Source organism: Eretmochelys imbricata, chromosome 2, assembly GCF_965152235.1.
Source record: "Eretmochelys imbricata isolate rEreImb1 chromosome 2, rEreImb1.hap1, whole genome shotgun sequence".
Taxonomy (NCBI): Eukaryota; Metazoa; Chordata; order Testudines; family Cheloniidae; genus Eretmochelys; species Eretmochelys imbricata.
This window is the reverse complement of record NC_135573.1, coordinates 91,334,598-91,360,483: the sequence shown is the minus strand read 5'-3', so window position 1 is coordinate 91,360,483 and position 25,886 is coordinate 91,334,598. Positions and strand designations below refer to the sequence as shown.

The following is a 25,886-nucleotide window of genomic DNA, read 5'->3' as shown; positions in this document are numbered from 1 at the left end:
AGTGACAGAGGATGTGGAAAAAGCTCATGTACTCAATGCTTTTTTTGCCTCTGTCTTCACAAACAAGGTCAGCTCTCAGACTACGGCACTGGGCAGCACAGCATGGGGAGGAGATGACCAGCCCTCTGTGGAGAAAGAAGTGGTTCGGGACTATTTAGAAAAGCTGGGTGAGCACAAGTCCATGGGGCCGGATGCGCTGCATCCGAGAGTGCTAAAGGAGTTGGCGGATGTGATTGCATAGCCATTGGCCATTATCTTTGAAAACTCATGGCGATCGGGAGAAGTCCCGGACGACTGGAAAAAGGCTAATGTAGTGCCCATCTTTAAAAAAGGGAAGGAGGAGGATCCGTGGAACTTCAGGGCAGTCAGCCTCAACTCAGTCCCTGGAAAAATCATGGAGCAGGTCCTCAAGGAATCAATTCTGAAGCACTTAGAGGAGAAGAAAGTGATCAGGAACAGTTAGCATGGATTCACCAAGGGCAAATCATGCCTGACTAATCTAATTGCCTTCTATGATGAGATAACTGGCTCTGTGGATGAGGGAAAAGCAGTGGACGTGTTTGTTCCTTGACTTTAGCAAAGCTTTTGACACGGTCTCCCACAGTATTCTTGCCAGCAAGTTAAAGAAGTATGGGCTGGATGGATGCACTACAAGGTGGATAGAAAGTTGTCTAGATTATCAGGCTCAACAGGTAGTGATCAATGGCTCCATGTCTAGTTGGCAGCCGGTATCAAGTGGAGTGCCCCAAGGGTCGGTCCTCGGGCCGGTTTTCTTCAATAACTTCATTAATGATCTGGAGGATGGTGTGGACCCTCAGCAAGTTTGCAGATGACACTAAACTGGGAGGAGAGGTAGATACGCTGGAGGGTAGGGATAGGATACAGAGGGCCCTACACAAATTAGAGGATTGGGCCAAAAGCAATCTGATGAGGTTCAACAAGGACAAGTGCAGAGTCCTGCACTTCGGACGGAAGAATCCCATGCACCGCTACAGACTAGGGACCGAATGGCTTGGCAGCAGTTCGGCAGAAAAGGACCTAGGCGTTACAGTGGACGAGAAGCTGGATAGAAGTCAACAGTGTGCCCTTGCTGCCAAGAAGGCCAATGGCATTTTGGGATGTATAAGTAGGGGCATTGCCAGCAAATCGAGGGACGTGATCGTTCCCCTCTATCTGACACTGGCGAGGCCTCATCTGGAGTACTGTGTCCAGTTTTGGGCCCCACACTACCAGAAGGATGTGGAAAAATTGGAAAGAGTCCAGCGGAGGGCAACAAAAATGATTAGGGGACTGGAACACATGAGTTATGAGGAGAGGCTGAGGGAACTGGGATTGTTTAGTCTATGGAAGAGAAGAATGAGGAGGGATTTGATAGCTGCTTTCAACTACCTGAAAGGGGGTTCCAAAGAGGATGGATCTAGAATCTTCTCAGTGGTAGCAGATGACAGAAAAAGGAGTAATGGTCTCAAGTTGCAGCGGGGGAGGTTTAGGTTGGATATTAGGAAAAACTTTTTCACTGGGAGGGTGGTGAAACACTGGAATGCGTTACCTAGGGAAGTGGTGGAATCTCCTTCCTTAGATATTTTTAAGGTCAGGCTTGACAAAGCCCTGGCTGGGATGATTTAGTTGGGGATTGGTCCTGCTTTGAGCAGGGAGTTGGACTAGATGACCTCCTGAGGTCCCTTCCAACCCTGATATTCTATGATACTTGTCAAGTTTAGGGTTATTGTAATCTGAAAACTTTTTCGGGAAAGAATTGAAGCTAATTATAGAGGATGAAGATCTGAAATAACTTCTCCTTCTTCGATTTCCAGCCTTATGTGAGTTAAAGGGAAGATTCTGTCTCCCAGCTGAGATTCAGTCCCTCTTCCTAGATAGTGCTATTTTTGAGTTTTAGCCTATGTAGAGGGGCCTTAAATGCCTATGCTCCTTGTCCGATGAGTTTTCTAAAAATTACATGCAAGGAGCACATCCCTGAGGGAGTCCAAACCATCCTCTGGGAGGAATGGGAGTCATCAGGGATTCTAGTCTTTTTGTCAAGAGACTATTACTCTCCAAGATTTGAAAAGGAACCCTTGTGACGTGATGAAGCCAGTACTGCTCAGAGAAGGGGAACATTCACCTCTGATGAATCCCTAATTTAGAAACATGGTCCTGGCTGTCTGTTGAGAAGAACCAATCTATCATTGCAGAAGTCCTGCTGGAACAACCAATATGGGGAAATGTAGGAGCCCCCAAAATTGTATAGGCTCTAAACCCTTCACCTGGCAGAGCCAGGGTTCACAGGCTAGGAGCAGATGTGGCACAGCTCCCCTTTTGTGGCTCCTCAGAGGATCTTTATCACATGGAGAGACTCCTCTGGCCATTTGCCTGCTCTATTTGACCAGCTCTGCCATGGGATAGGAAAGCACGAAAAACAGGGAACATAATAGATGTCTTATTCTGGGAAAGATCTTTGTTGTTTTAAATTGGTCTCCAGAGAACCAAGGAAAGGAAGGCTAGGAGAAGAGAACTGGATTCATTACTACAGCTTTAGAATGGCTTTAAGAACCAGGACGAGTGCAAGTAAGAGAGCAGAGACACTGCTTTGTTTAGCTGGTTGGAGGCAGGGAATATGGTCTGAGACAGTTTGAGGCACAGCCAAACTTATACCCCCATAGATACATTTTCAGCTGCCTCCAGTGTATATCAAAGACAACTCAATTGTACTGAGTTGGAAGAATATCTACAAGTTAGAAATGTTAGGTTAAGTAGTGATTAATTTCTCTGGGCCTTCATTTTAGCTTTTCTCTCTAGATTGATCAGTATATTAACTAGTCAAGTATTCTATTTCTTGGCAGATTTGTTTTAAAAGTTATTTATCAACAGTTGACAGCAAGTGTTCTAATCAGAGACCCATGCATTCTGAAGTTCCAGGGCCACAGAATTTGCCACAGAACTACCTCATCACAAAGCTGTGCTCCAGAAATCATGTTTCCATTTAAAAAGAAAAAAAAATGTTTCTAACCATTGCTGAAGAAAACCTGAACCAAATTTAAGTTAATGCAGTGCTGTCTTCTTGAGTTTGTAGACTGCCTGAAAAAATAGCTGTAAAAGACATGAACCCACTCCATTAATCTTAAAGGACTGTTCAGCTGAAAGCTATAACAAATAGGGGGATGATTATTCAGTTACATTTTTACTATTTTTCCTGCAATTAAATGAAAATTTTCTGTCTTCTGCAAGACCATGTCACAGAACCTAAAAACCTCGTAACAGCTTGCTACAGAGAACACAAGGCTTTGTTTGTAACCTTTTTCAGCCTGGGCTTTAGCACGCTGGGAACACTAAAAATCTGTATTCCAGCAACATTTCTACTAGGTCCAGTGGTCTTGATATGTAGGATTGGTCTATAAAAACTTTCCCCACACAAAACCACCAATGCCTGTCCAGGACCGCCTCAGGATTTTAATAAAAAATCTGAAGTAATTATTTGAGGTACATCCAAATGCATCATCAACTGACTTTAACAGGAAAGAAGGGAAGACTGACTTTTTGCTGCCAGTGGGTGTTTAGTGTAGAATTGGAACCCTATAGTTTATAGATAATTGCCAAAATGCTGAAAGCATTTCAAAGAGTAATTCTCCAAGTAAGCTCATAGTCTGAGGGCTACAGAATTCCTGTTTTCTGGAGAGATGTGTGCAGGCTTATTTTGGGCTATTTATCAAGTCTTTCTGCAGTTTAACTATAATCTTGTGTAGCTAGTAATATTAACAATTTTAACGTGACAACTAATTTAACAATCTAGTAGTGTGTTGCCTTTTCGACCCCCAAAACTGGCTAATATTTAGGATTATTTCCATTATAAGAATATGTCAGTGATATGAGACAGATATATTCTTACTGCAATCTTGCTCATTTACAAAAAATATATACAAAGTTCGGTCTCCTTCAGTGAAGTAGGAAAAAAACCTAGCAGGCAGCTTTCTTGCTCAGTAATCCAAGTCTACCGCTCCAGCAAGTTCTGCACCCACAAAGCTCTCTCTCTCTAATTCCTCTCAGCATCATGCTCAACTCCTTCTACGTGCTTTTCTGACTCCAAAACATATGCAGTGCAATTAAATCTTCTAGACCATGTCTAACTGAGAAAACGACTCACTCCATATAGCTTAGCTCTGACCTGCTATGTTGCCTAGTGCCTTGAGTGGTAGCTCCATAGCATACAGCTGTTCTTACTACAAAAAGTGGTCTTATTCAATCCTTCTGTTGAGCCTGAAAGATTACTTGGCACACATCGGCTTTAAAGAGGTCTGATTATCTCTGGATCTACATGAAGGTCTGATTATCTTTGGATCATATGAAGGTAGCCATCTCTTGCTATAATACCACCTTGGGATATTTAAATACGTGTGTTAATGTACATAAACTGAAATAAAAATAGTAGTGTGCTCAAGATAGACATTCCACCCCTTTCTTTCAGAAAGGAGATATTGGACATCTACCAGGAAAGCACAAACAATTTTATGGTGGGTTTTGTTGTTTTTTATTTAAATTCTCTCTTCCATGTCACTCATTCTGCCTCTCTGTCAATATTCCATTGCCTATTGCTTCTATTCTCTTTTAGATCAACATCCCCATTCCCTTATTCTTTCATATTCATCCCATACTAGATGGTCCAACTCTTAGCTTGCTCTAGTATTACTGTTTTTCCTTTCCTGAATCCACTTTCGTTCTGCCCTTATGTTTTCTCCCCAAGCTCTCATCTCCAAAGAGATATCCACTCCACATTAACTAGTCATCCAAATAACTCTCCAATAAAGCTATTATCCCTTGTACTTGAGATAGAGAAAACTTAAATGATTTGATCAAAGCCATATGTCATAAATATAAAGGGAAGGGTAAACCCCTTTAAAAATCCCTCCTGGCCAGAGGGAAAATCCTCTCACCTGTAAAGGGTTAAGAAGCTAAAGGTAACCACGCTGGCACCTGACCAAAATGACCAATGAGGAGACAAGATACTTTCAAAAGCTGGGAGGAGGGAGAGAAACAAAGGGTCTGTGTCTGTCGGTATGCTGCTTTTGCTGGGGATAGACCAGGAATGGAGTCTTAGAACTTTAGTAAGTAATCTAGCTACGTATGTGTTAGATTAGGATTTCTTTAAATGGCTGAGAAAAGAACTGTACTGAATAGAATGACTATTTCTGTGTGTCTTTTTTGTAACTTAAGGTTTTGCCTAGAGGGATTCTCTATGTTTTGAATCTAATGACCCTGTAAGGTATCTATCATCCTGATTTTACAAGGGTGATTCCTTTACTTCTATCTACTTCTATTTCTATTAAAAGTCTTCTTGTAAGAAAACTGAATGCTTTTTCATTGTTCTCAGATCCAAGGGTTTGGGTCTGTGGTCACCTATGCAAATTGGTGAGGATTTTTACCAAACCTTTCCCAGGAAGTGGGGTGCAAGGGTTGGGAGGATTTTGGGGGGAAAGACGTGTCCAAACTGCGTTTCCCAGTAAACCCAGTTAGAGTTTGGTGGTGGCAGTGGTTATTCCAAGAACAAAGGATAAAATTAATTTGTACCTTGGGGAAGTTTTAACCTAAGCTGGTAAAAGTAAGCTTAGGAGGTTTTCATGCAGGTCCCCACATCTGTACCCTAGAGTTCAGAGTGGGGGAGGAACCTTGACACCATAAAAGTCAATATTTGAATATGAATTAGAATGAAGGAAACCTTTGTTCAATCCCACATTTACTCCACACTGTTTCATGCAACTCCTGTAGATAACCCACCTTCTATACTGAGAGACTATACTGGGTGCTGAGCACAAAAAGCAGACTCACTTGCAGAAATTAACTGGGCAAGAAACTTGAAGCATAGTGTGAGTGGTATGACAGAATGTATCAATCCTGGACTGGGCAAGCAGGAGTTCATCACTCACTGTAGGCCCAAGGGGCCATGACCCTCAACATTGCTGCACATGATTCTGGTGGAGGGAGTGTATAAAAAGGAAGCAGCTCTCTCCAGTCTGAGCTGGCTGAGGAGGAGAATGGACATGCACTGCCAACTCCTTCTGAAGTACTGTCAGATCTCCAGACTGCAAAGTAGGGTATCCCTGACTACACTATGGGAGATCCCCTATTGACAGAGGCAAACAGAGATGCCAAGCCACGGCCTGTGGAGGACAACCCTGCAGGAGACTTAAGGGTAGGAAGTGATGCAGGGAACACATTGGGAGCTGCCACTTGACCCTTAATAAGGTGATCATCGGCTTCTTAGGGCCCTGGGTTGGACCAGGTTGCCCTGCCCTTATCCCCACCCTGCACTTGCCACTACGCATTACCGTCAGGGATCGCTGATATAAGTTTTTGTTTGCTCTGCCTCGCCCGAGGGCCATATTATTGTCAGCCCCAGTCAGGAGGCTAAGAGCTACAGACTTTTCACTTGCTCCGCTCCAAGCAGAGGGCCGGAGTCCCTAATGGTCATTGCCTGGCCCAACTCAGAGTCCTGATTGTGTGATGCAGTGAATCAACCCTACACTGGACACGCAGAGCCTCTGTACCACCTACAGCTGCAAACTCACAAAATTTGCTATTTAGTACTGACATACTCACAAAGCCACACATACGCAATTATAGAAGTGACTGAATAGCCTATGACTTTCAGGGAACAAAAACCACTACAATAAACTTCCAACCCTAGTGACTGATTTAATTTTCAAGGCTTCTTCTAACAAAGCGGCAGGAAACTTTACTTAAAAAAATAATAGTATGGAGGACACCCTTGCCAGCTACAGTCCCTCCAAAAAACCAGAGAGACAGCCGGACTGCAAGGTTTGTGGGGCTTCCAGAGGCCAGCTCTAATTTCAGTGCAATGTGGGCAGCACAAAACCAATGATTTTAAGACCACTATTTAGAAAAGTAAGAAGTCTCCCTACCTTAATTTTTAAATAGACTTCAATATTTCCAGCATTCTTTAAAGGCAGTTGCTGCTTGGCTGAAGAACCCACACTAGCAGACAAACACATGGCCTTAAAAAACAAACAAACAAAAAAAGTGGTTGCATTTTACAACAAAGAATGCAGAACTACCAAAAGCAAAGAAGCTAAAGTATACTTAATTTATAATTTTTTGTAGCATACCTGTAAGTCCTTCGGAGCATGTATCCTAGCTGTTCCAGCTCTTGCTCTGAGGGGAATACTTTTTATCACACTAGTAGGCCCTGGACTGTCAACCTCTACATCAACTCTTGCTAAGAACTCATCTGCCGGACCCAAGATATCTAGAAGGATTTTAAATTCAACAAGAGTGTCAAGCATTTTTTACCTGCAAAATTCTTAAAGTTTGATGCCTGCACTAAAAACCAACTTGAAGCTCAGTATTTTATTTTGAAGTGGTTATTATGGTAATAGGGGCCTTAATTACTTAAGTTAGAACTGTACTTTTATTTTGAGTATTTAATTTCACAATATTCAAGTATTAAAACGGATCTGCCAATGCCAGGATGGACGTACACAGATTAGGGCACCAAAGCAAAAAAGCTACTGAAATGTTTCATCTACATTAGTGACTTATCCTTTTAGTCCTAAAGGAAACTTGTAACACACAAAAGTAGTTACAATGGAAGTCAAACTACTATACCTGAAAGAGAGATTTGTTTCTTTGGTGCATGGAACAGGACCCACACTACTAAGCTTTCAGGATCCTGAAAAAAGGAATATATTTGATACTTTATACACATCTACTGAAAATTTCAACTTTTAAGCTGTCCAATAGACAGTGTGAACAAGACATTCATTATACTGAAGCTTTAAATGTCTAGACTCAAATCCGGAAAAGCAGTGTTTCTAAGACAAAACAACCAAAGAGCGTTTTACTATGAAGGCTCCTTTTATAGGTTACAAAAAAAATAGTTTCTTAGTTAAAGTGAGCTAATATACAGAGAAGCTATCCAGGTTTCCCTTAGTATACCTGGAGTGTAAGAGGGAATTAAACAGTAAAGTAAAACCTCTGAATAATCTTGAATCTGCTTTCTCGGAAAATCCCAGTAGTTTGATTTTTAGTTAATATTTTAAATTATGAAGATAAAAGTTACCTACCCTCTCCACCACCCAAAAACACTCTTACAGTTAAACTACCAGCTGATCACTCCCACTACCAAAACCAAAATGAACTCAACAAGAAAACAATATTGATCCCTTCTTACAAACAGTTAGTGTGAATTCAGTTATCTGTAACCAGAATCATTTTAGAGAAACAATTGCAAAAACTAATATTGCTATGAGCTACTTACTTGTCCATCATAACTTGCATGTATCACATGGTTTACAACTGATGGAGCTGCTAGCTGAGAGATTGCATCAGTTTGAGGTGAACATTCAATAGAAGTATTAACTGGTTCCTTGGAAAATGTGAAGCAACGCCACGCTACAGCATTCTGTCATAATGAAACCGCTTTTTAAAAATAAAATATTAAGATCCATATTTTCAAAAGTAATTTATAGACATGGAAGTTTTGAGGATACATCTCTAGGTATGGGTATAGCCTTTGAGGGTGTCACAGAATTGATCATTCAAAATTACCCTTCTGTGAAAACATATCCTAGCAATACAGGAAAAAAGCCATAACAGATACATTAAAAATATGATTCTCCCATGACAAGTTCATCCTTATCAACATTGATTACTAGAATCAGTGTTACAGAAAAGTTTATTCCATCATTGGAGATTTTTAAGAGCAGGTTAGACAAACACCGGTCAGGGATGGTCTAGATAACACTTAGTCCTGCCATGAGTGCAGGGGATTGGACTAGATGACCTCTCGAGGTCCCTTCCAGTCCTCTGATTCCACCTTTAGATATATATAACTTAATGTACTTACTGCTTTGATAATAAGTCTGATGGGCACAGAAGCATGTGTCTTGTTGATTAGTTTTAGTGGGAGAGCCTTCCAGCTACCAGATGACAGGTCACCAAAATCTAGACCATCTGTCTTTCCTGTTTCCACCTGGTATTAGACAGATATAGCCTTTATAAATTTGAGGGAAGGACCATGCTTTTCTACGTAACCTCTCTGCTTCCCTGCACCCAGCAATACAGTGCAGTTCCCCTGCTGTCAGAAGTGAGAAGTTGGCTTTGACACCAACAAGCAGCACCATCCGATGGACTGTCTCCCACACTTTGAGCCTGAATCTATTTCTATGGGGTAGGCAGGGTAAAGCACACAAGGCCAGCAGTAGTGGAACAGGCTGGGCATCAGGACACAGGAATTTAACAGCAGCATTGTGGAAGCAGCTCAGTAAAAATGCAGAATTCACATCTCACGGAGAACACAAATCTGATGTTTAATTTTAGAAGTGTGTTTTGTTTGATATAAACACTTCATGAAATCAGCTTTAAATAATCAAAAACTTAGTATTATCCTTTCTTCAAGACTCACTTGATTTACAGTTGAGATCTCAGGAGGACAGTTTGAGGGAAGAAACAAAAATTGAACCTTCTGAGAACTACACTAAGAACATTTGTTCATAGGCTGCTAAAAAGATTGTTAAACAGGAATGAAAGGATATGTATAATGTTCACGTACTGGTAATATCAAGAACTGAACCAAGTTACATGCTGCACTGAGGTATTCACAGAAGAGCAAATTTTGATTTTTGTTAACTTATTAATGTAATCTTACATTTTGAATAGCTACCCATTAGTGACCTTAAAACCTTTATTTCAATAAAGAGATGCTATCCATCTCTGAGAAGCTGAAGAGATACATAAGAAATAATTGCTATTTCAACAGAATTCCTTAGAGTCATTCTGTGCAGTACAGATCATGGTAAGAAGTCTTCCAATCAGCAGGTGCAGACAGGATAAAGAAAAGCTCTCTAATGAATGAGACTGACAATGCTCACATTTGTGAATATTTTGAAAAGTACTGCCTGGAAATGAAATAGTGATCAAACATGTTCCCCATCTTGATGGCATAGGTAGAGTGTTTGTAACTCCCCACTCTGATTAAGCAAATAGACATGAATGAAGCAGACATCGGATAATCTCTCAAGAGTTCAAAGAGAACATGACAGGATGATTTAAGAACTAGAATGCATGACCAAAGGAGACCAGAGTGTACACTTCGCAAGATAAGTCATTTCTGAATGAGGACTCAGAACATAAAGCTCTGCTTCAGGCCCTTTGAGGAACGTGCACTGCCACTTGGACATAAGCCTTTATCCATACAATCCTGTAAAACAATAATCTTCAATGTGGTACTTGAATCTATTCACCAGATTCTGAAGGTTACCAAGAATGAAATATGCAGTTTTAGACTTCCTATCTATGAGCACAGTAAAAACCTGCTCAAAATTTCTCAACATCTAGAATTATCTTTTTGCTTAAGTGATTTCTATCTTTTTGATGACATAAAAAAGGTATAGCTGGAGAGGATGGAAAAACCAGAAAGGGTAAGTTTGTATCCATAGAGATTTAGCATTTCCAGCAAAGCAAGGCCCTTTGTGGGTATCTAGGGTTAGCACAGGATGATTCTATTCACACTTTATCTTTGAAGGCAAACACAGGAAGTCAAAGTCAAGGAGGGAATTAGAGGTTTTTCAGGGGCCAGCAAAGTCTGCAGCTTGCCTCTCATTCTCACCCCATCCTCTCCACATTTTACTTGAAAGCTTTTATCCACCTTGAAGTTCCCCACTGCAGAAAGACAGGAAAGTGCTGAAGTTGTGTCTTTTCACATTTTTCCAGGTGGTACTAGCCACAGCTCAGCTGCTTGTATCCTGGATTTCAAAACCTCGGCAGAAAAGTTGGCTCAGAGAAACAAAAAACAGATCTTTGCTTACAAAGTACTAAACAAGCCTCTGTTGCTATCCCCTGCTCTTTGGTTCCTGATTAATATATGACAGTGTTTGGCTTCTCCGTAGTTTAAGATGCAAGTTGTATACTAACAAATGACTCCTAGTAAGCAGCAGAACGTTCTCCTGATCAGCATAGTTATGCCACATTGGAATTGTACCCCAAGCAACAAATTAGTCATGACTACCCTCCAATCTGAGTGATAGTGGCAACCAAAGACTACTCCTGGTTACAAACTTACTTTCCAAGCAACAGGTGAGGAAAAGAGAACTAGTAACTCCAGAGACAGGCAAAAGAGCTTTGAGCAGCATGACCAACTGGCAAGTATACGAAGCTGGAGCAGCTATATTTGAAAGCATGCCCGTGGCATTAGGACTGGAATCACAGAACCAGAAACGTCACCCATTTTGTGACAATTTAACTGGGTCAAGGAACTGACTTGCTCACTCAAATTCACAAAGACTCCAACAGGAACACTTCAGTGACAGCGTAGAACCGAGAACAAACTGATCAGCTCCTGAGACAGCAAGAATTTGCCACAATTGAGACTTCAGAATAGGTTTTTCTGTTTTCAAAACCAGGCTTGCCTCCTTGTTTTAACCAGCATTAAACAGACAGGAATGAATGGTTAGATCAAGTGTTTTCTTCAGAAGTTAGGAGAAACCACCCACCAGCTTGATGAAGGGTAAAGGGCCCAAGTGAGGGAACATATGAGCATCTACGGCATAAGAATGGTTCTCTTTCTCTCTCTCACACACATGGCCAAAAAAATCCAATCTCACAAAAAGAGTATGTGCACCAAAGGAGGATCTCTGTGGACAGTTACTCAAATAAGAAAACTTACTTATTCCTCATATTTTAGCCACCCAACTATTAAGACTAAATGAAATGAGCAACTGTGCACCATCCCTTAGCAGAGGCAAAATGCCAATTACCCATGAAGCAGTAGTCTCCAATGCCCCATATAGGGGCCCTTCCGCAAATAAATTTTGCTAAGTATTTTGTGTTAAAGTTTATACCTCGAGTACCTTGTCATTTACATGAAGTATCCTCATCTCCTTTCAAAATAAAGTAATCTTGAGCTCTCCAAATAGTTTTTAACTATTTAGAAAAAGCAAACACATAAGAATATACCAGTTCAATATAACAAACTGCTTCTTACCTTGAGATTAGGATTTTCAGCAACTGCTGTCAAAACTACCCTAGTTGCCAAAGCTTCTGCCTGGACTATTGTCTCAGTATCTGCAGAAACTGGCCAAGATGAAATACTGAGGACACACTGGAAGATTCCAGGATGACAAGGTAAGAAAAGTATTTTCAGCTCTTCTGTAGAATGAGGTCCTATGATGGTTTTGTTCTTGAACACTAGACACTGATATTTCAGAGGATCCATCTAAAAAAATAAGCCTTTTTAGTTTCTGCAAAAGTAAAAGAAGGCAAAGTATTCCACCCTTAAGACTTACCTCTAAGATGATGCCCACAAAGCTATCTAACAACGGCTTGGTAGGCGGTAAACTGATACTTGTTGATCATGTTTTTGCTTAATGGTTTTAATGTTACCTTCTCCTGCCCGTTTCCGCATGTGTCTGTCTCATCCAACTGTTGCATCATTTGAATTTTATATTTTCAGTTTTTGGAAAAATCCTTCCCCCAGTTTGTACAGAACCAAGATCACCGGCCTGCTCAGGGCCTGTAGCTTATTGTAATATACACAAGACTGTACAGAACAAGTACAGTAACTCCTCACTTAAAGTCGTCCCAGTTAAAGTTGTTTCATTGTTACGTTGCTGATCAATTAGGGAACATGCTCATTTAAAGTTGTGCAATGCTCCCTTATGTTGTTTGGCAGCCACCTGCTTTGTCCACTGCTTGCAGGAAGAGCAGCCCGTTGGAGCTAGCTGGTGGGGGCTTGGAACCAGGGTGGACCGGCAGCCCTGCATCAGCTCCCCGTGCCCCTAAGTTGCCTGTGCAGCAGCCGCCCAGCAGGCTACCAATTGCCAGCAGTTCAGCTGTTCCTCCCCATACGGCCATGTGCTGCTCCTGCCCTCTGCCTTGGAGCTGCTCCTGGGAGCCTCCTGCTTGCTGTACAGGGGAGGGGGGAAGAGGGGGACTAATGTGAGGGTGTCCCTCCTCCCCCCTACTGCTCCCCCCCCGCTTACCCCTTCTCCATATAGAGCAGGAGGGAGACACAACAGAGCTCAGGACAGAGAGAGCTGGCCGCAGCTGCTATCTCACCTTCCTGATCTTTTTAAAGGCAATGTACTTAGAATGTTGTGTCAGCGTACTTAAAAGGGCAATGCACATTCCCCCGCCCCCCCCCACACACATAGGGTGTGTGTCTGTCTGCCATGCTGTCTCCCCTCCCTCCATTTGTGCTGCCTTGTAGAGTGTGAGGCTACATTAACAACGTGTTAACCCTTGAGGGCTCAGCCGAATGCCAGTTCATCATTTAGCAGTAAGGTCTTACCTGGGAAATATTCTACCCTCTTACTTCACCACCTCAACCAAGCTTCACAATCATTGCTGTGTATAGTATTAAACAGTTTGAAACTTATACTGTGTATGTGTATTATATATATAAAAAAATATCGTTTTTTGTCTGGTGAAAAAAATTTCCCTGGAACCTAACCCCCCTATTTACATTAATTCTTATAGGGAAACTGGATTCGTTTAACATTGTTTCGCTTAAAGTCACATTTTTCAGGAACATAACTACAACATTAAGAGAGGAGTTACTGTAGAAGAAGGAATGTTTTACATCCTCAGTTTCCTGCAACATGAACATATTTGTGTTTGTTCTCCACTACTCCTATAGACTTTGTATATGAAGAACTAGTTTTACAAAATGAAGTAATATAGCTTACACAGTAAAAAATCTTAAGGCTGTTCCAGAGCAGAGTACACAAGAAGAGTAAGCTGCTACATAAAACTCAATGTAAATATTTACCAGTTCTGGTTTCAAATGCTAAAGCTGTACTAAGTATCAGCCAGCTTTTGTTTTTTGTTTTGTTTTCTTTCGCCCTCCAGTTTTTCCCCCAATTTTAATGTGTTTTCAGAAAATTTAGAACACCAATTTGTGAGGCTAAACTCCATTGGAGAGAGAAAATACAGAATGCAGGTAGCCATGGAGCTGAGGCACCTTCTTGATTATTGGCAGGATTTGCGAGTCCACTGTCTTCTGATTTGCCTTGCGTTGTTGTTATCTCACATTTTTCTTTCTCGGTGTCAAAGATCTCACCTTCTTGATGTTTGAGCTTACGCAGCCTCTTCTTAAAGTATGCATCAGTGAGATGTTTTGGAAGTTTCACCCCAGAGATATCAACATTTGTAGACGTGGCAATAACAAATTTCTGGTGAGTTTGGTAGGTAGATGTTTGCACCACCTACCACGCAGGGATTTAAGTTGGGATCATGAGTTCATAGCTGATAAGAAGCTACTAAGGTAGTAGAGGCTACATGCTAAGAGAAGGAAAAAAAAATAAGCACCAACTAGTGTGGAAGAAGCCAACCACAAAATTTTTTTTCCACTGGAATTTGTGTCATAATAGCAGGAAAGGAATGGAGTTTAACTTTTTGATGCATTAAAACTGCAGGAGGGGACGAGTTTAGAAAGAGTTTAAGAGTTCATAGGACTCTATAGTCACTGTCCCTAGCACTTTAAATATTGTACTGTACACTAAAAGCTATACTGAAAAAGCTTACCTTTTCTCCATTAATTGAAATACTGAATATTCCAATGCTGACCTGCAACCATCGTTCAGTTGGATTAAAAATACCAAGATTAGTTTGTGATGCAATTCCTACACAACAAGCATTAGGGAACTTCAGCTCTTCTGGTACTCTCACATGTCCTATGAAAGAAAACTATCTATTAATATATGTATCTACAATTTTTATCATGAGCACCCTGATAAAACTAAACCAGACTATCAAATTGGTCATGGAGTTAAAATAGTTCATAACCTGGCTTGACAAATACATCCTCATTTCAAGCATTACTAACACTAGTCTGATATTTCCTGGGAATGTTTCCCCATAAACTCGAATTTGAGCATTTTAGTTAAGCGTTCAAGATTCTAGTGTTCTTAAAAATGAGGATGTTTAAGAGAACTGCGCCAAATACAGTTATTTGAGCCAACAAAAAAAACAGTACTAGCTGAACTCTATGCAGTTTAAGGTTTCCCATCAAATAGTAACTATGGGGTTCATTATCTACACCTTACAGGAAATGCGGTGTTTCTGTAAGCATCCAGCACCACAATACTCATTAGGCTCTGTAGCATGGTGGCTACCCTGCTACTAAAATAAAAGGGGTTAAAAGCAGCCCTAGAGAGGGCTGTGGCTGGCTGATTGGGGAAGCAGCAGCTGGGCCACGCCCCAATCAGGCCCCCACTGGCCTGTATAAAAAGGCTGTGAGCCAGAGGCCCAAGCAGTCTCTCTCCAGGCTGGGAGAGAGCAGGGCCTGGCTGCTTGCCTGACAGGGTACTGAGGGTGGTGCAGTGTTGGGGAAGGAGCAGGCTGAGCGGGGCGCTCCAGGTTGGCAACTCCCCAGGCTGTAGGGCCTGGTCCAAGGCCCATAGAGGTACTGGGAGGCAGAGGAAGGCAACAGGTCCCAACCCCCTTGCCTATGATGAGTGGCCTTTATACTGCAGTCTGCCCCAGGGAGCGGGGGCTTGGTGATGACTGACAGTAGCCCAGACTTAGGCAAGGTGGGGATAGTGGGTTGGGGTTCCCCAGGAAGGGGAGACCCAGAGGCAGAGTGTGGGAGTACTGCCAGGGGGCAGAACCCCAGAGAAAGGGGCACTAGGGTCTGTGAAGGACACGAGGGCCAGAGCTGGGTGGATCACCGGCCTGTAGAGGGAGCTCCAGGTTGGAAAAAAGAGCTAATTCCCAACGACCAGCAGGAGGCACCGCAGGGGTGAGTCCGCTCCTTTACAGGCTCATTTACTTTAAGTCATAACTTATTACAAAACTGACTGCTGACTTTAGGTTTCTACTCTTTAAACTAAGTTCTAGAATACTACATAAATTAAAAACTGGTTTGTGTCATTAAATTGAAAAACCTCTCCTATTACAACAGAACTTAACACTAAAGCTGTTTACGAGTCGAGTAGGTTTGAAATAGTTTGAAATCGCCATTTTTTGTATGCCTGCAACAACCATAAATTTTATTTTAGAGCTACCTTAGCTGAAATACATGCTTGTATTTAGAAGCCATCTAATCTTATTCTCCCATTCTTAAAAGGAAAATTAAATTAAATGAGCACCATTAATGTAACATTAAGGTAGAGATCTATACTAAGATCAGTATAAATGAATTAAATTCATGGAAAAAGGGAGTGACTACGGAGATGTTAAAATTTAGGTGAGCCAATTCCATACCAGAGTTAGAATAGCTTTAGAAGAGCCTCACAATGACAGGAATCTGGACAACAGAATGTATCAACACTTTGTGCATCTGCCTAAGACTTACATAATGGACTTTGGAAGGAATGGACTGAACTAGTTATATCAATGGCTAGTAAGTTTAACTAACTATTCAGGAAGGTGACCAAGGGATTGTGAACACGCTCAATTAAGATATTTACTCAATTCAGGAGCAACAGTCAAAAGTGTCACTGTTAGCCTGTATTAAAGTAAACAATACTGCAAGGGTTGCAGAGCCAGAGGTAAATCAATGGCACATCCTGACCTTGAGTACTGGGTTTAGTTTCGGTCATCTCATCTCAGAAAGCACATAACCAGAAAAAGACGTACAGAAACAATGGAAGAGCTTGAGATTAAAATACCCTCAGTGTTGAGTGTTCATGTGCCTCTAATGCTCTTTAAGAGAGGAGCCAGGTCAGAAACAAGAAACAACAGAAGGTATGCAAAAACAGTCAGGAGCTCCCATTTCCTGCTTTCAATAGCAAAGGAGAAAAGTACAGTGAAAGACAAAAGTTTTTTCTTCTTCAAAGGGGATGTCAGGACTTAATTACTTTTTGCTTGAGGGAGAGGAAAATATTTGGCTGAGGTGAGCAGTGACAGCAAGCGAGGGTAAAACTAAGAGCTACAGCACTTTTAATGTCCTGTGGGAGTAGAACAGGATGCAGAGTCTTGGATTTTAGGTGGCGTGTGACTTACCATCTCCGAATCACTCAACTGGAAACAGGAAGAACTGCAGTATAGGGTTCTTGCATCATGTCACTACTCACATTCCCTAAAGATCCTACCAAATCCTCTAGAAAGAAGAATGCTAGGACCTAGTATTTCTAATGACTAAAACAATGTATGAGTCTCAAAGATACTATTTAAGTAAATGTTGATTTAATACAAAAATTAAATAAAGATGGAAAGAATAAAACCAGTGTATATGAAACAAACCAGATGACAGCTGTAGCTGTATACCAGTGAAACACAGAAGAAAGTTTCTATTTCTTGGGGTAAATTAAGTTTGATTTACCATTTTAAACTGTTTTGATCAGTAACAGTATTTTAAACAAAATTATGACATTTAGAAAAGAAAAAAAAAACTTACCAAACCCACATGGCTCCCACCGTTTACTTCCATTAGATTGCCCAATATACGATTCTGTACTTAAAATATTCGGGTTCCAGGAACCAGAGTGTGGATTACAAAGGGAAGATGTACCCAACAATCCAGGCCCAACACTCGGACCTAAAGGAATTCCTACTGTAACTGAATTCTGAATGTGTCCTGCTGGGATGCTAGAAAAAGGAAGTCCTGCTGGAAGACAACAACCGGTGCAGCTGCCACCATACTGAGGCAAAGCAACACTTCCACTTGATTGCATGTTTCCCAGGTATTGTTGAGCAAATGCTGTTGTTGTAAGTGAGCGTCCAGTAAGTAGTGTGGGAATTGCAGAAGACACTGTCTGAGTCTCGGAGGCAGATCCATGGGATTTGAAACTTGAAATAGGAATATACTGTTCACCACACGTGTTTTGATTTAATGGAATATAAACACCTAATGCACTGTATGCGGGTACCATATTTAAAGAGGATAATCCTGGCTTCTTTGTTTTGTTTGTATGATCCTGCCAAGCTACAGGTGTATCGACATTAACAGATAATGGCTGAAGGACACATGACTTGCTTGGTAAAGCTGGATTAACATGTCCCATTTCGTTCTGACTGGATGTTGTGTTTGGAAGACTAGATGTAAACTCATTTTCACTTCTTGGCAAACACTCTCTGGACAATTTATGGTTAGGTACTGAATCTTCAAGTTTGTTGCTAGTACCTGTAGAATCACTTGCTTCTGATTTCTTATTCACGTTTCTCTGACTAGTGTTTAATGATGTTCCTCTTCTATTTCTTTGCCATGAGAAGTCTTCAGGTTTTTCAGTAGTGTGTTCTACTAATGGAGTTGGACTGGCTCGAATTATTGTTGTGCTCAACTCACTAGCATTATTACTCTAGAACAGAAGTTGTTAAATATCACACATTAATATTACAAGTTATAGGCAGGCTTGGAAGGATGAGATTTTTATCCGTAAAGGTCAGTAAATGTCAATTTCACTGTACATAAACTGATGAAAAAAAATATTTCCATCCCTAAATCAAAATTTACGGATAGGCATAGAAAGAAAAATGCTGCTTGAAAACTAGAGTATAAGGATATTTACTTTATATATTTTGACATATGATGTTGACACTGTTTTAACAGTTATAAAGCTGACTTTGAATATCATCATCTACTGTTATTAAATAGTTGTCTGATATCCTCACCATAATTTCCTGCCACTATGAAAATTTAAAAATAGATAAAAATTGAGGGGGAGAGGAAAAGCTTAAAGTAACCATTAATATTAACTATCAAAATTATAAAAAGTAAACACTGAATTCTGCCTAACCTAATTATAGGAAAACAATTAGGATTTACATTGGTACATACCAAAAAGTGGATCAGGAATCTTCGCTTGGAAGGATCTACAGGGCCATTTGACATAATAAGGTTTAACCAAATTTCTGAAAGTTCCCTTTCTTCTAGTAATAAGGTCCACAGATCAATTATAGTAGGTGCTTCCACCTGCTTCGAACTTGGGGACAAAACTACACCTGTAAGTTGCTGAGGAATGCCCCACTTCCTCAAGTTCCCACCAGTTAAGTTAGCTTCCATGGTTAGTGTAACTCCATCCCACTTTCCTCAAATATATATTGAGCTAACTGCATTTCTAAATTAATTAAATAAAAATAAATAAATATCCCAAAGTTTCTTCTACTGTAGAGCAAGGGATAGGTTCCCCTAACTAAATAAACCTGAATCTTTAAATGTCAGTTTTTTATCTGACTCTGGATGATCACTTTTCAGAGGGGTAGCCCATGTTAATCTGTATCAGCAAAAACAACTCGTTCCTTGTGGCACCTTAGACACTAACAGTAAGCAGTATAAATATTATAGCACATGAAAAGATGGGAGTTGCCTTACTAAGTGGTGCGGTGGGGTCAGTGCTATCAAGGCCAATTCAATTAAGGTGGAAGTGGCCTATTCTCAACAGTTGATAAGAAGGGGTGAATATTCAAGTTCTTCTCCCCTTTTTGTCAACTGTTGAGTATAGGCCACTTCCACCTTAACTGAATATTAAGCCCCCATCTTGGAATATGAGTAGGGACCCTTGGGAGACTTCTGACAGAGTATCAGCAAGTAGATAGCTGGACCCAAAAATCCCTTACTGTACTTTCTGGTGCTGGCAGTGCTCATGCTGCGTCCACTGTTGTCCACCGCAGCCTGATAAGAGAGGGGAGGAGGCAATTGAGCTTTGCAATCATGAGCATGACTGCTGGTGTGGGCTCCAGGGATTTTGCAATCTTCCATCTGGTGTGCTGCCCTTTGGCATCAATCCCTTCAAAGATGGGGCGAAGGCGCTGCTTGCACTGAAGTTGGCTTTTCTAACCCTGCCCAACTCCCTTCTTGGCCAGGAGATGGGGTTAGAGTGACCCTGCCTAAACCAGGCTTCTAAATGGAAACTATATTTTGCCCACAGAGAAGGCCAAGCTTCAATGAGACACTTAAGAAGAGGAAGAGCAAGGGGACACAGACTTTTCCTTTTATCTGTGGCTCTCAGCTTAGCTCTCACCCTGAAGCAGCACCAGCCAGGGAAGGACCTGAGAAGAGAGAACTGAGCAGGGAGGAAAAACTTCCTAAGAGCCAAGTACAGGCCTGGGACATGATTACAAATTAGCTGAATTGTTAGCTAGAAATTTGAAGTCAACGTCTGGCATCTATCAGAAACACTCTATAGCTGAGAGGATTGGATAAGCCTGCCTTGGAGACAAATAAAAGTGGCAAAAATTTCAGGAGGTGAGGCATTCCTCTGATGTCTGGCTGGTTCTGCTCCCATGCTATGAACAGGGTGAAGTACCCATTGTTGCATATCTGTGGACTTTAGCATGATGAACACTAGATAAAAATTCATAATTACAACCAAAATCAATGTTTCTCACACCACAGTGTTGACTGAATACTTTGATACTTTCAGGAGTCCAGGAGGTAAGGACCAAAATAACTCATATTTTGTTGGGGCAGTCACTTGAAAAGCATGCTTGCTCACAGACAAGATGAGCTGATTTTACCGAACAGTGGTTTAAGGAATAGAATTATGGAAACACATGGAAGAGAGTTTACGTTTAAGAGAAAAATTGTCTAACATAAATCAAAACTGTGCTGTGAAACACTGCCAATGCATCGTTTGCTCAATGTAGTTCCCACATACAGAGGCTCAAAGACTCAAGAAATAAGAAACTGTATCAAAGTTAACCGGCAAATGGGGAAGTGTGTTTTGCCTTTATAACTCATATGAAAATCTGATTTTTTGTTGTGTTTTGGTTTTATTTTTAAAAAGCTGTTTAATGTTTTTTAACTTTAAAAAACAAGAATTTTCTTCTGGTTTTGACAGATTTTTTTTCAAAGGATTGGAAAACTATAGTTGGAGCATCCTCAGTCTTCAACTGAAAAATCCGGGGTGTTAAATCTCTGAACTTCTCTTCTATAGGTATGTTTACACTACAATCAAGGCCCAGCAGCATGGCCACAGCTGGCCCAGATCAGCTGAGAGAGGCTCATGGTGGCTGTAAAATTACAGTGTAGACTTTCAGGCTCAAGCTAGAGTCTGGGCTCTGGAGACCCCACGAGGGGGTAGGGTTTCAGAGCCCAGGCTGCAGCCCAAGCCCAAATGTCTACACTGTAATTGTCTAGCCCTGCAGCCTGAGCCCCAGGTGTCTGAATCATCTGACCTGGGCTCAGAGACGCAGTGTCCATCTACCCGAAGTGTTTGTAAGAGTTTGAATTAAATAGATATTAGCAAAAACAATTTCAGACAATAACTAAAATACCTTCCGCATTTAACTGCTCAGGTTTTAGTCTTTTGAGCTCTTCTCATGTTTTCCACTCTCAGAAGGGCACCCAACAGGTAAGTCAAGACCTGATATTTCCCCAGTGTAAAAAAAAAAAAAAAACTGGAAAAGCCTCATGCTTCCTTTAATGAATGTAGAGGCAAAAAAAGGGTAACTCTTTCAACAAGTCAATTTTAAAGATAAATTGATTCCGGAAAAGGTAACTACTCACTTAAATAAAAATTGCCACAAACTTTTCATTCAAGTTATATTTTAAAGCCCCTGTCAAACGTTAAACTTCAGACAGTCATAAAAACGTTCAGTATTTCAAAGACAATTTAATGATTTTTTTTAGAAATCATTGTACATACATGATAGAGATCAAGACTATCTTACCTCACATCTCGCTGCACTAGGTATGATGGCTATATTCTTAAGGGTATTGTCAGTTGCAGAGACATACGTCAGTCGACTCATGCTAGGATTTGAGCATACTGACTGAGTTAAGGTACTATCATTACAGGCAGATGTCTGAAAAGAAGGTGCTGTGCAAGGAGAATCCGCTTCAGATCTGAGGAGGAAATGCAAAGTATGTCAATACTAACTTGTATGTTCACACTTCATCCCCACCAAAATCAAAATTTAAATGTTAGAAACCACTTTTTTAGGTATTCAATTATCTTAATTAGCTGCTTTGTTCAATTCAATCTGTAGACTATTTACTGTTGAAAAATAACTGGATAGGTCAACCACCAAAAGATACCTAAATCAACACTAGGATTCTAAATAGTAAAACTTCTGTTTCTTATTATTTCTGTTAACAGACCAAAATCTGTCCCTGGATATGCATGCACAATTCCCCAATTTCAATAGGATCTACATTTGGGGTGCCAAGGACACATCTTGAGCCATAAAACTGAAGCTTGGGCGCACTGATACTATGGTTATGGAAATGGTCTAAGAATCTAAAACTAAAAAGTAAACTGCTATGGCATGAAGAGGGCTTCACTGTAAGCAGGTTTGTATTTCTTCAGTTATGTTTAACACCATATGGCGTTTCTCAACATCCAGATCAACAGGAGTAGATATTCTTCCCAAAGAGCATCCAACATCTCTTTTTACTTCACACCCAAAATGTACATTTTCTGCATGGAGAACACCCTTCCAGAGTTCAAGGGAGGGGCAACTATGAAAGCTTTTATATAAAGGAGTCACCTATAATTTTATCATACTATTATTTATCAAGATACCCCAAAGCTATACATTTTACATCTTGTAATACATAAGCAGCATAAAATAGATTATTCATCCAAAATTGTGTACTAGCTTCTGGAAGAAAGCTGCGTGCCCCATAATTCTGAAAATTAACAGCATGTACAACATTTTAATTCTAAACAAAAGTTACTGTTTAAGAGTAACTGAAAACATGAAAATTAGGGAAAGGGTGTCATACTTGTTTTGTTGAGGGGGCCATGTTCCATTTATCATCATGAGGTATGAGTCAGGATATTAATTTACGACTATATATTCACCAGGGCCAAATTAAACATCGGTATTACAGGTCCAGGCCTACAATCCCAATTAAATTTCACAATTGTTAGAACCTGAGCTGTCATTTTAAAAAAAAAAACTTCCAGCCCTTATGGTTGCAAATAAAACTTTAAAAGCCCACAAACTACAACCAATCCAGTGATGTCTGCTTGAGTTAGCCTGGAAAAAAATACCTGTGAGAAGTGTGAACTGCCACATTCATTTCAATGCCACAAAACAATTAAAGCTGGTATCTGAAGCAGAGATCTTCTGCTCAAACCAGCAGGGAAATACATGAAGCCAACTATTGCTCAAGGCTCCTGTCACTTGCATATTTGAAAAAAAAAAGTACCGATACTTATAACTGAGGGATACTAGAGTTAGACATTACTGAAACAAGAGCCTACAATAAACTGAGTTCAGGCATTACCTTTTCAGGTAGGCATCTCAAAATATAGCATAAATAGGGGTATATAGAAATGTTAGTTCTCCACTCCCCCATCAAAAAAGTTTACCCTGAAAGAGTTGTTCCAGAAGCTTCGCTGGGAGAAGAATGAATTAGTGGTGAAGTGGAGGGTCTGAAGCTATATTGTTCATCCTCTGAAGATTGTAAATCACATTCAGAAGACGTGGGTTTCTGATCTGTTAACAGAATAATCCCTTTAAGCACAATTAAAATAACAAGATTATTTTCAAAACAGGCCATTCAGGAAATGGATTGAAGCTATACATTTACTTACCAATACTTTTCGGGGAAGTCACAGAAGGCTTTTCAAAAGTCACGTGTTTTACAAAATTATTGCAAGTAGCACTAGCCTCCCTGATTCTTTTTTGCATGTTTCCACCTTGTCTCTCTTCATCTTTGCTCAGTTTCTGTGTAGATTTTGCTTTGATATGACTTATAGGTAATGGCATAGTAGGCTGCTGGACAAGTTTTAAGCTGTTGGTTGACACTGTGCTTTCTGTAGTTGCTCTCTTCACTGAATCATTACTTGATCTAGGAACAATGTTGTTCATCACCAGATGAGCTGTTTCTTTATTTTCACTGGAATAGTTAATATGTGAGTTTGTGAGGCTATTTGTTTGGTTAGCAAATTGCTTTAATGAAGCACCCTTGCCTATATACACCACCTCCTTTTCTGTTGCAGGAACTTTCAAAAATCCTTGTGTCTCATTTTCACTAGATATCTTTTCTGTATCTAGTACATTTGAAGTAAGGCTAGTTCTCTTTGGCTGTGGATGTTTACCAGTTATCAAATCAGATGATTTTTCTGAATCCTCAGCCCTGTTTACAGTTTTCTTCCTATTCTCAGGAAAGTTAGATGCACAAGAGGAATCCTGGGTGCCATTTTCTTCATAAAAGCTTTCTGTAAAGTCCAGAAACCATTTCCCTCCTTGTTGCTTCATAAGAAGATTACTATTTAGCAAGTCTGCTGCCTGAGTATCTTGACTTTTATGTGTATACGGTAAAGAGCTATCCCAAATAAGGTCATGGACAGATACATCAGATCTTGTAAAGTTTTCAGGCTCACTTTCATGCCCAGTCGCTTCAGTCTTTTTAAGATATTTCTCTATATTAAAAGCATTATGCTTTTCTTTATTGCTGGATAAAGGCTGATTAATAAAGGAGAGGTCTGTATCTTTATCAGCTTCAGGAAGGAAGGGTTTCTCTCTACTTTTATTTGAAAGCGCCATTATCATAGCAGCTAATTGGAAAGGATCAGCACTAGCAGATGCATTAGCAATAGCTGAAGCAATTGTGCTTATGCTCAGGATAGGATCTGCGTAATCAGGCAGCTTGTCTTCAAATTTGCTCTTATCAAGTCTTTCCTAAAATGAAATAAAGTTAAATACAAGCTTAACCCAAATTTTAGTTAAAAATAACTCAGCCTTAGCCTCCTACAGGCACAGTCGCACCGGTTAGTTAGAACTGGTTGTTAAATTTAGAAGCCCTTTTAGAACCGGTTGTTCCACGAGGGGCAACCGGTTCTAAAAGGGCTTCTAAATTTAACCGGCCAAAAGTGGCGCCTTAGGCGTCGACTCCATGGGTGCTCCAGCCATGGAGCACCCAAGGGGAAAATTTGGTGGGTGCAGAGCACCCACCAGCAGCTCCCCACCCTACCCCCAGCCCGCCTCCGCCTGCTCTCCTGAACACGCTGCCCCACTCTGCTTCTCCGCCCCCGCCAGGCTTCTCGCAAATCAGTTGTTCGCACACAAAGTCAGGGCAGGCTGAGAAGCAGGTCGCGGCTTCCAGCTCAGGCCCAGGGAGGCAGAGATGAGCTGGGGCAGGGGGGCGGGAGGAGGGCCGCCAGCACCGCAGCAGGTAACCGGGGCGGGGGGGGGGGGGAGAGGGAGGCAGGGGAACCACTCCCCACCCCAGCTCACCTCCGCCAGCCTCAGCAGGAAGCCGCCACCTGCTTCTCAGCCCTCCCCGGCTTCCCGCCGAGCAGCTGATTTGCGGGAATGGGGGGAGGGGGGAGAAGCAGAGCAGGGTGGTGCATTCAGGGGAGGCAGAGTGTAAGTGAGCTGGAGCTGGGAGCGGGGTGCTCTGTACCCACCAAATTTTCCCCTTGGGTGCTCCAGGGCTGGAGCACCCATGGAGTCGGTGCCTAAGGCGCCACTTTTGATATGATCAGTGGGGGAGTGGCCACTCCCCCTGCTCCCCCCCAGCTATGCTCCCCCACCCCTAGGAGCCAGAGTGACCTGCCGGATGCTTTCTGGGAGCTGCCCCAGGTTTGCACCTCCGGGACTCCCCACCTCGCCCCCCAGCAGGTGCCTCTGGCTCTTAGGGGTGGGCACCCACTACGGTGGCCCGCAAGACCCTCCTGCCCAGTTCTGGGGGCAGTCAGGGGACAGGGGAGGGGGGTGGATGGGGCAGGGATCCTGGGGGACAGGGGTGGGCAACAGCCCTCTCGTGGGGTGAGGAGGGAACCCGTTAAGATTTTGGAAGCTCATCACTGCCTACAGGAGTGTTATAAATTTTGCAAGTGACTTGTAAATGACTTGGAATATATTATAAGGCACAAACATCATTTAGTTTGTTTATAAAAATCAATACCATAAGAAGTTAGATCCATACTTCACAAGAGTTTCAGAAAGTGTCTAGAAAAGAGCTAATGAAAGCAACAAGCCGGCAAATTTTATAAGAATTAGTACAGAAGCCACCACAGTTGAAGAACATCCTCTCTGTGCCT

General features: G+C 41.4%; 1 protein-coding gene across 1 annotated transcript in view; it reads right to left on the bottom strand.

Moving 5' to 3' along the window:
• CEP192 (centrosomal protein 192) overlaps positions 1–25,886 on the bottom strand; it is a 219,402-nt gene that overhangs the window by 86,978 nt on the left and 106,538 nt on the right. Inside the window, exons 27-37 of the mRNA XM_077808693.1 lie at positions 23,433–24,522; positions 23,208–23,334; positions 21,559–21,733; positions 17,345–18,245; positions 14,530–14,678; positions 11,990–12,220; positions 8,855–8,980; positions 8,267–8,410; positions 7,615–7,678; positions 7,116–7,255; positions 6,912–7,004 (exon numbers count right to left, since the gene is read on the bottom strand). Of these exons, the coding sequence (XP_077664819.1) occupies positions 6,912–7,004; positions 7,116–7,255; positions 7,615–7,678; positions 8,267–8,410; positions 8,855–8,980; positions 11,990–12,220; positions 14,530–14,678; positions 17,345–18,245; positions 21,559–21,733; positions 23,208–23,334; positions 23,433–24,522 (3,240 nt within the window). The remainder of the gene's footprint in view (positions 1–6,911; positions 7,005–7,115; positions 7,256–7,614; positions 7,679–8,266; positions 8,411–8,854; positions 8,981–11,989; positions 12,221–14,529; positions 14,679–17,344; positions 18,246–21,558; positions 21,734–23,207; positions 23,335–23,432; positions 24,523–25,886) is intronic.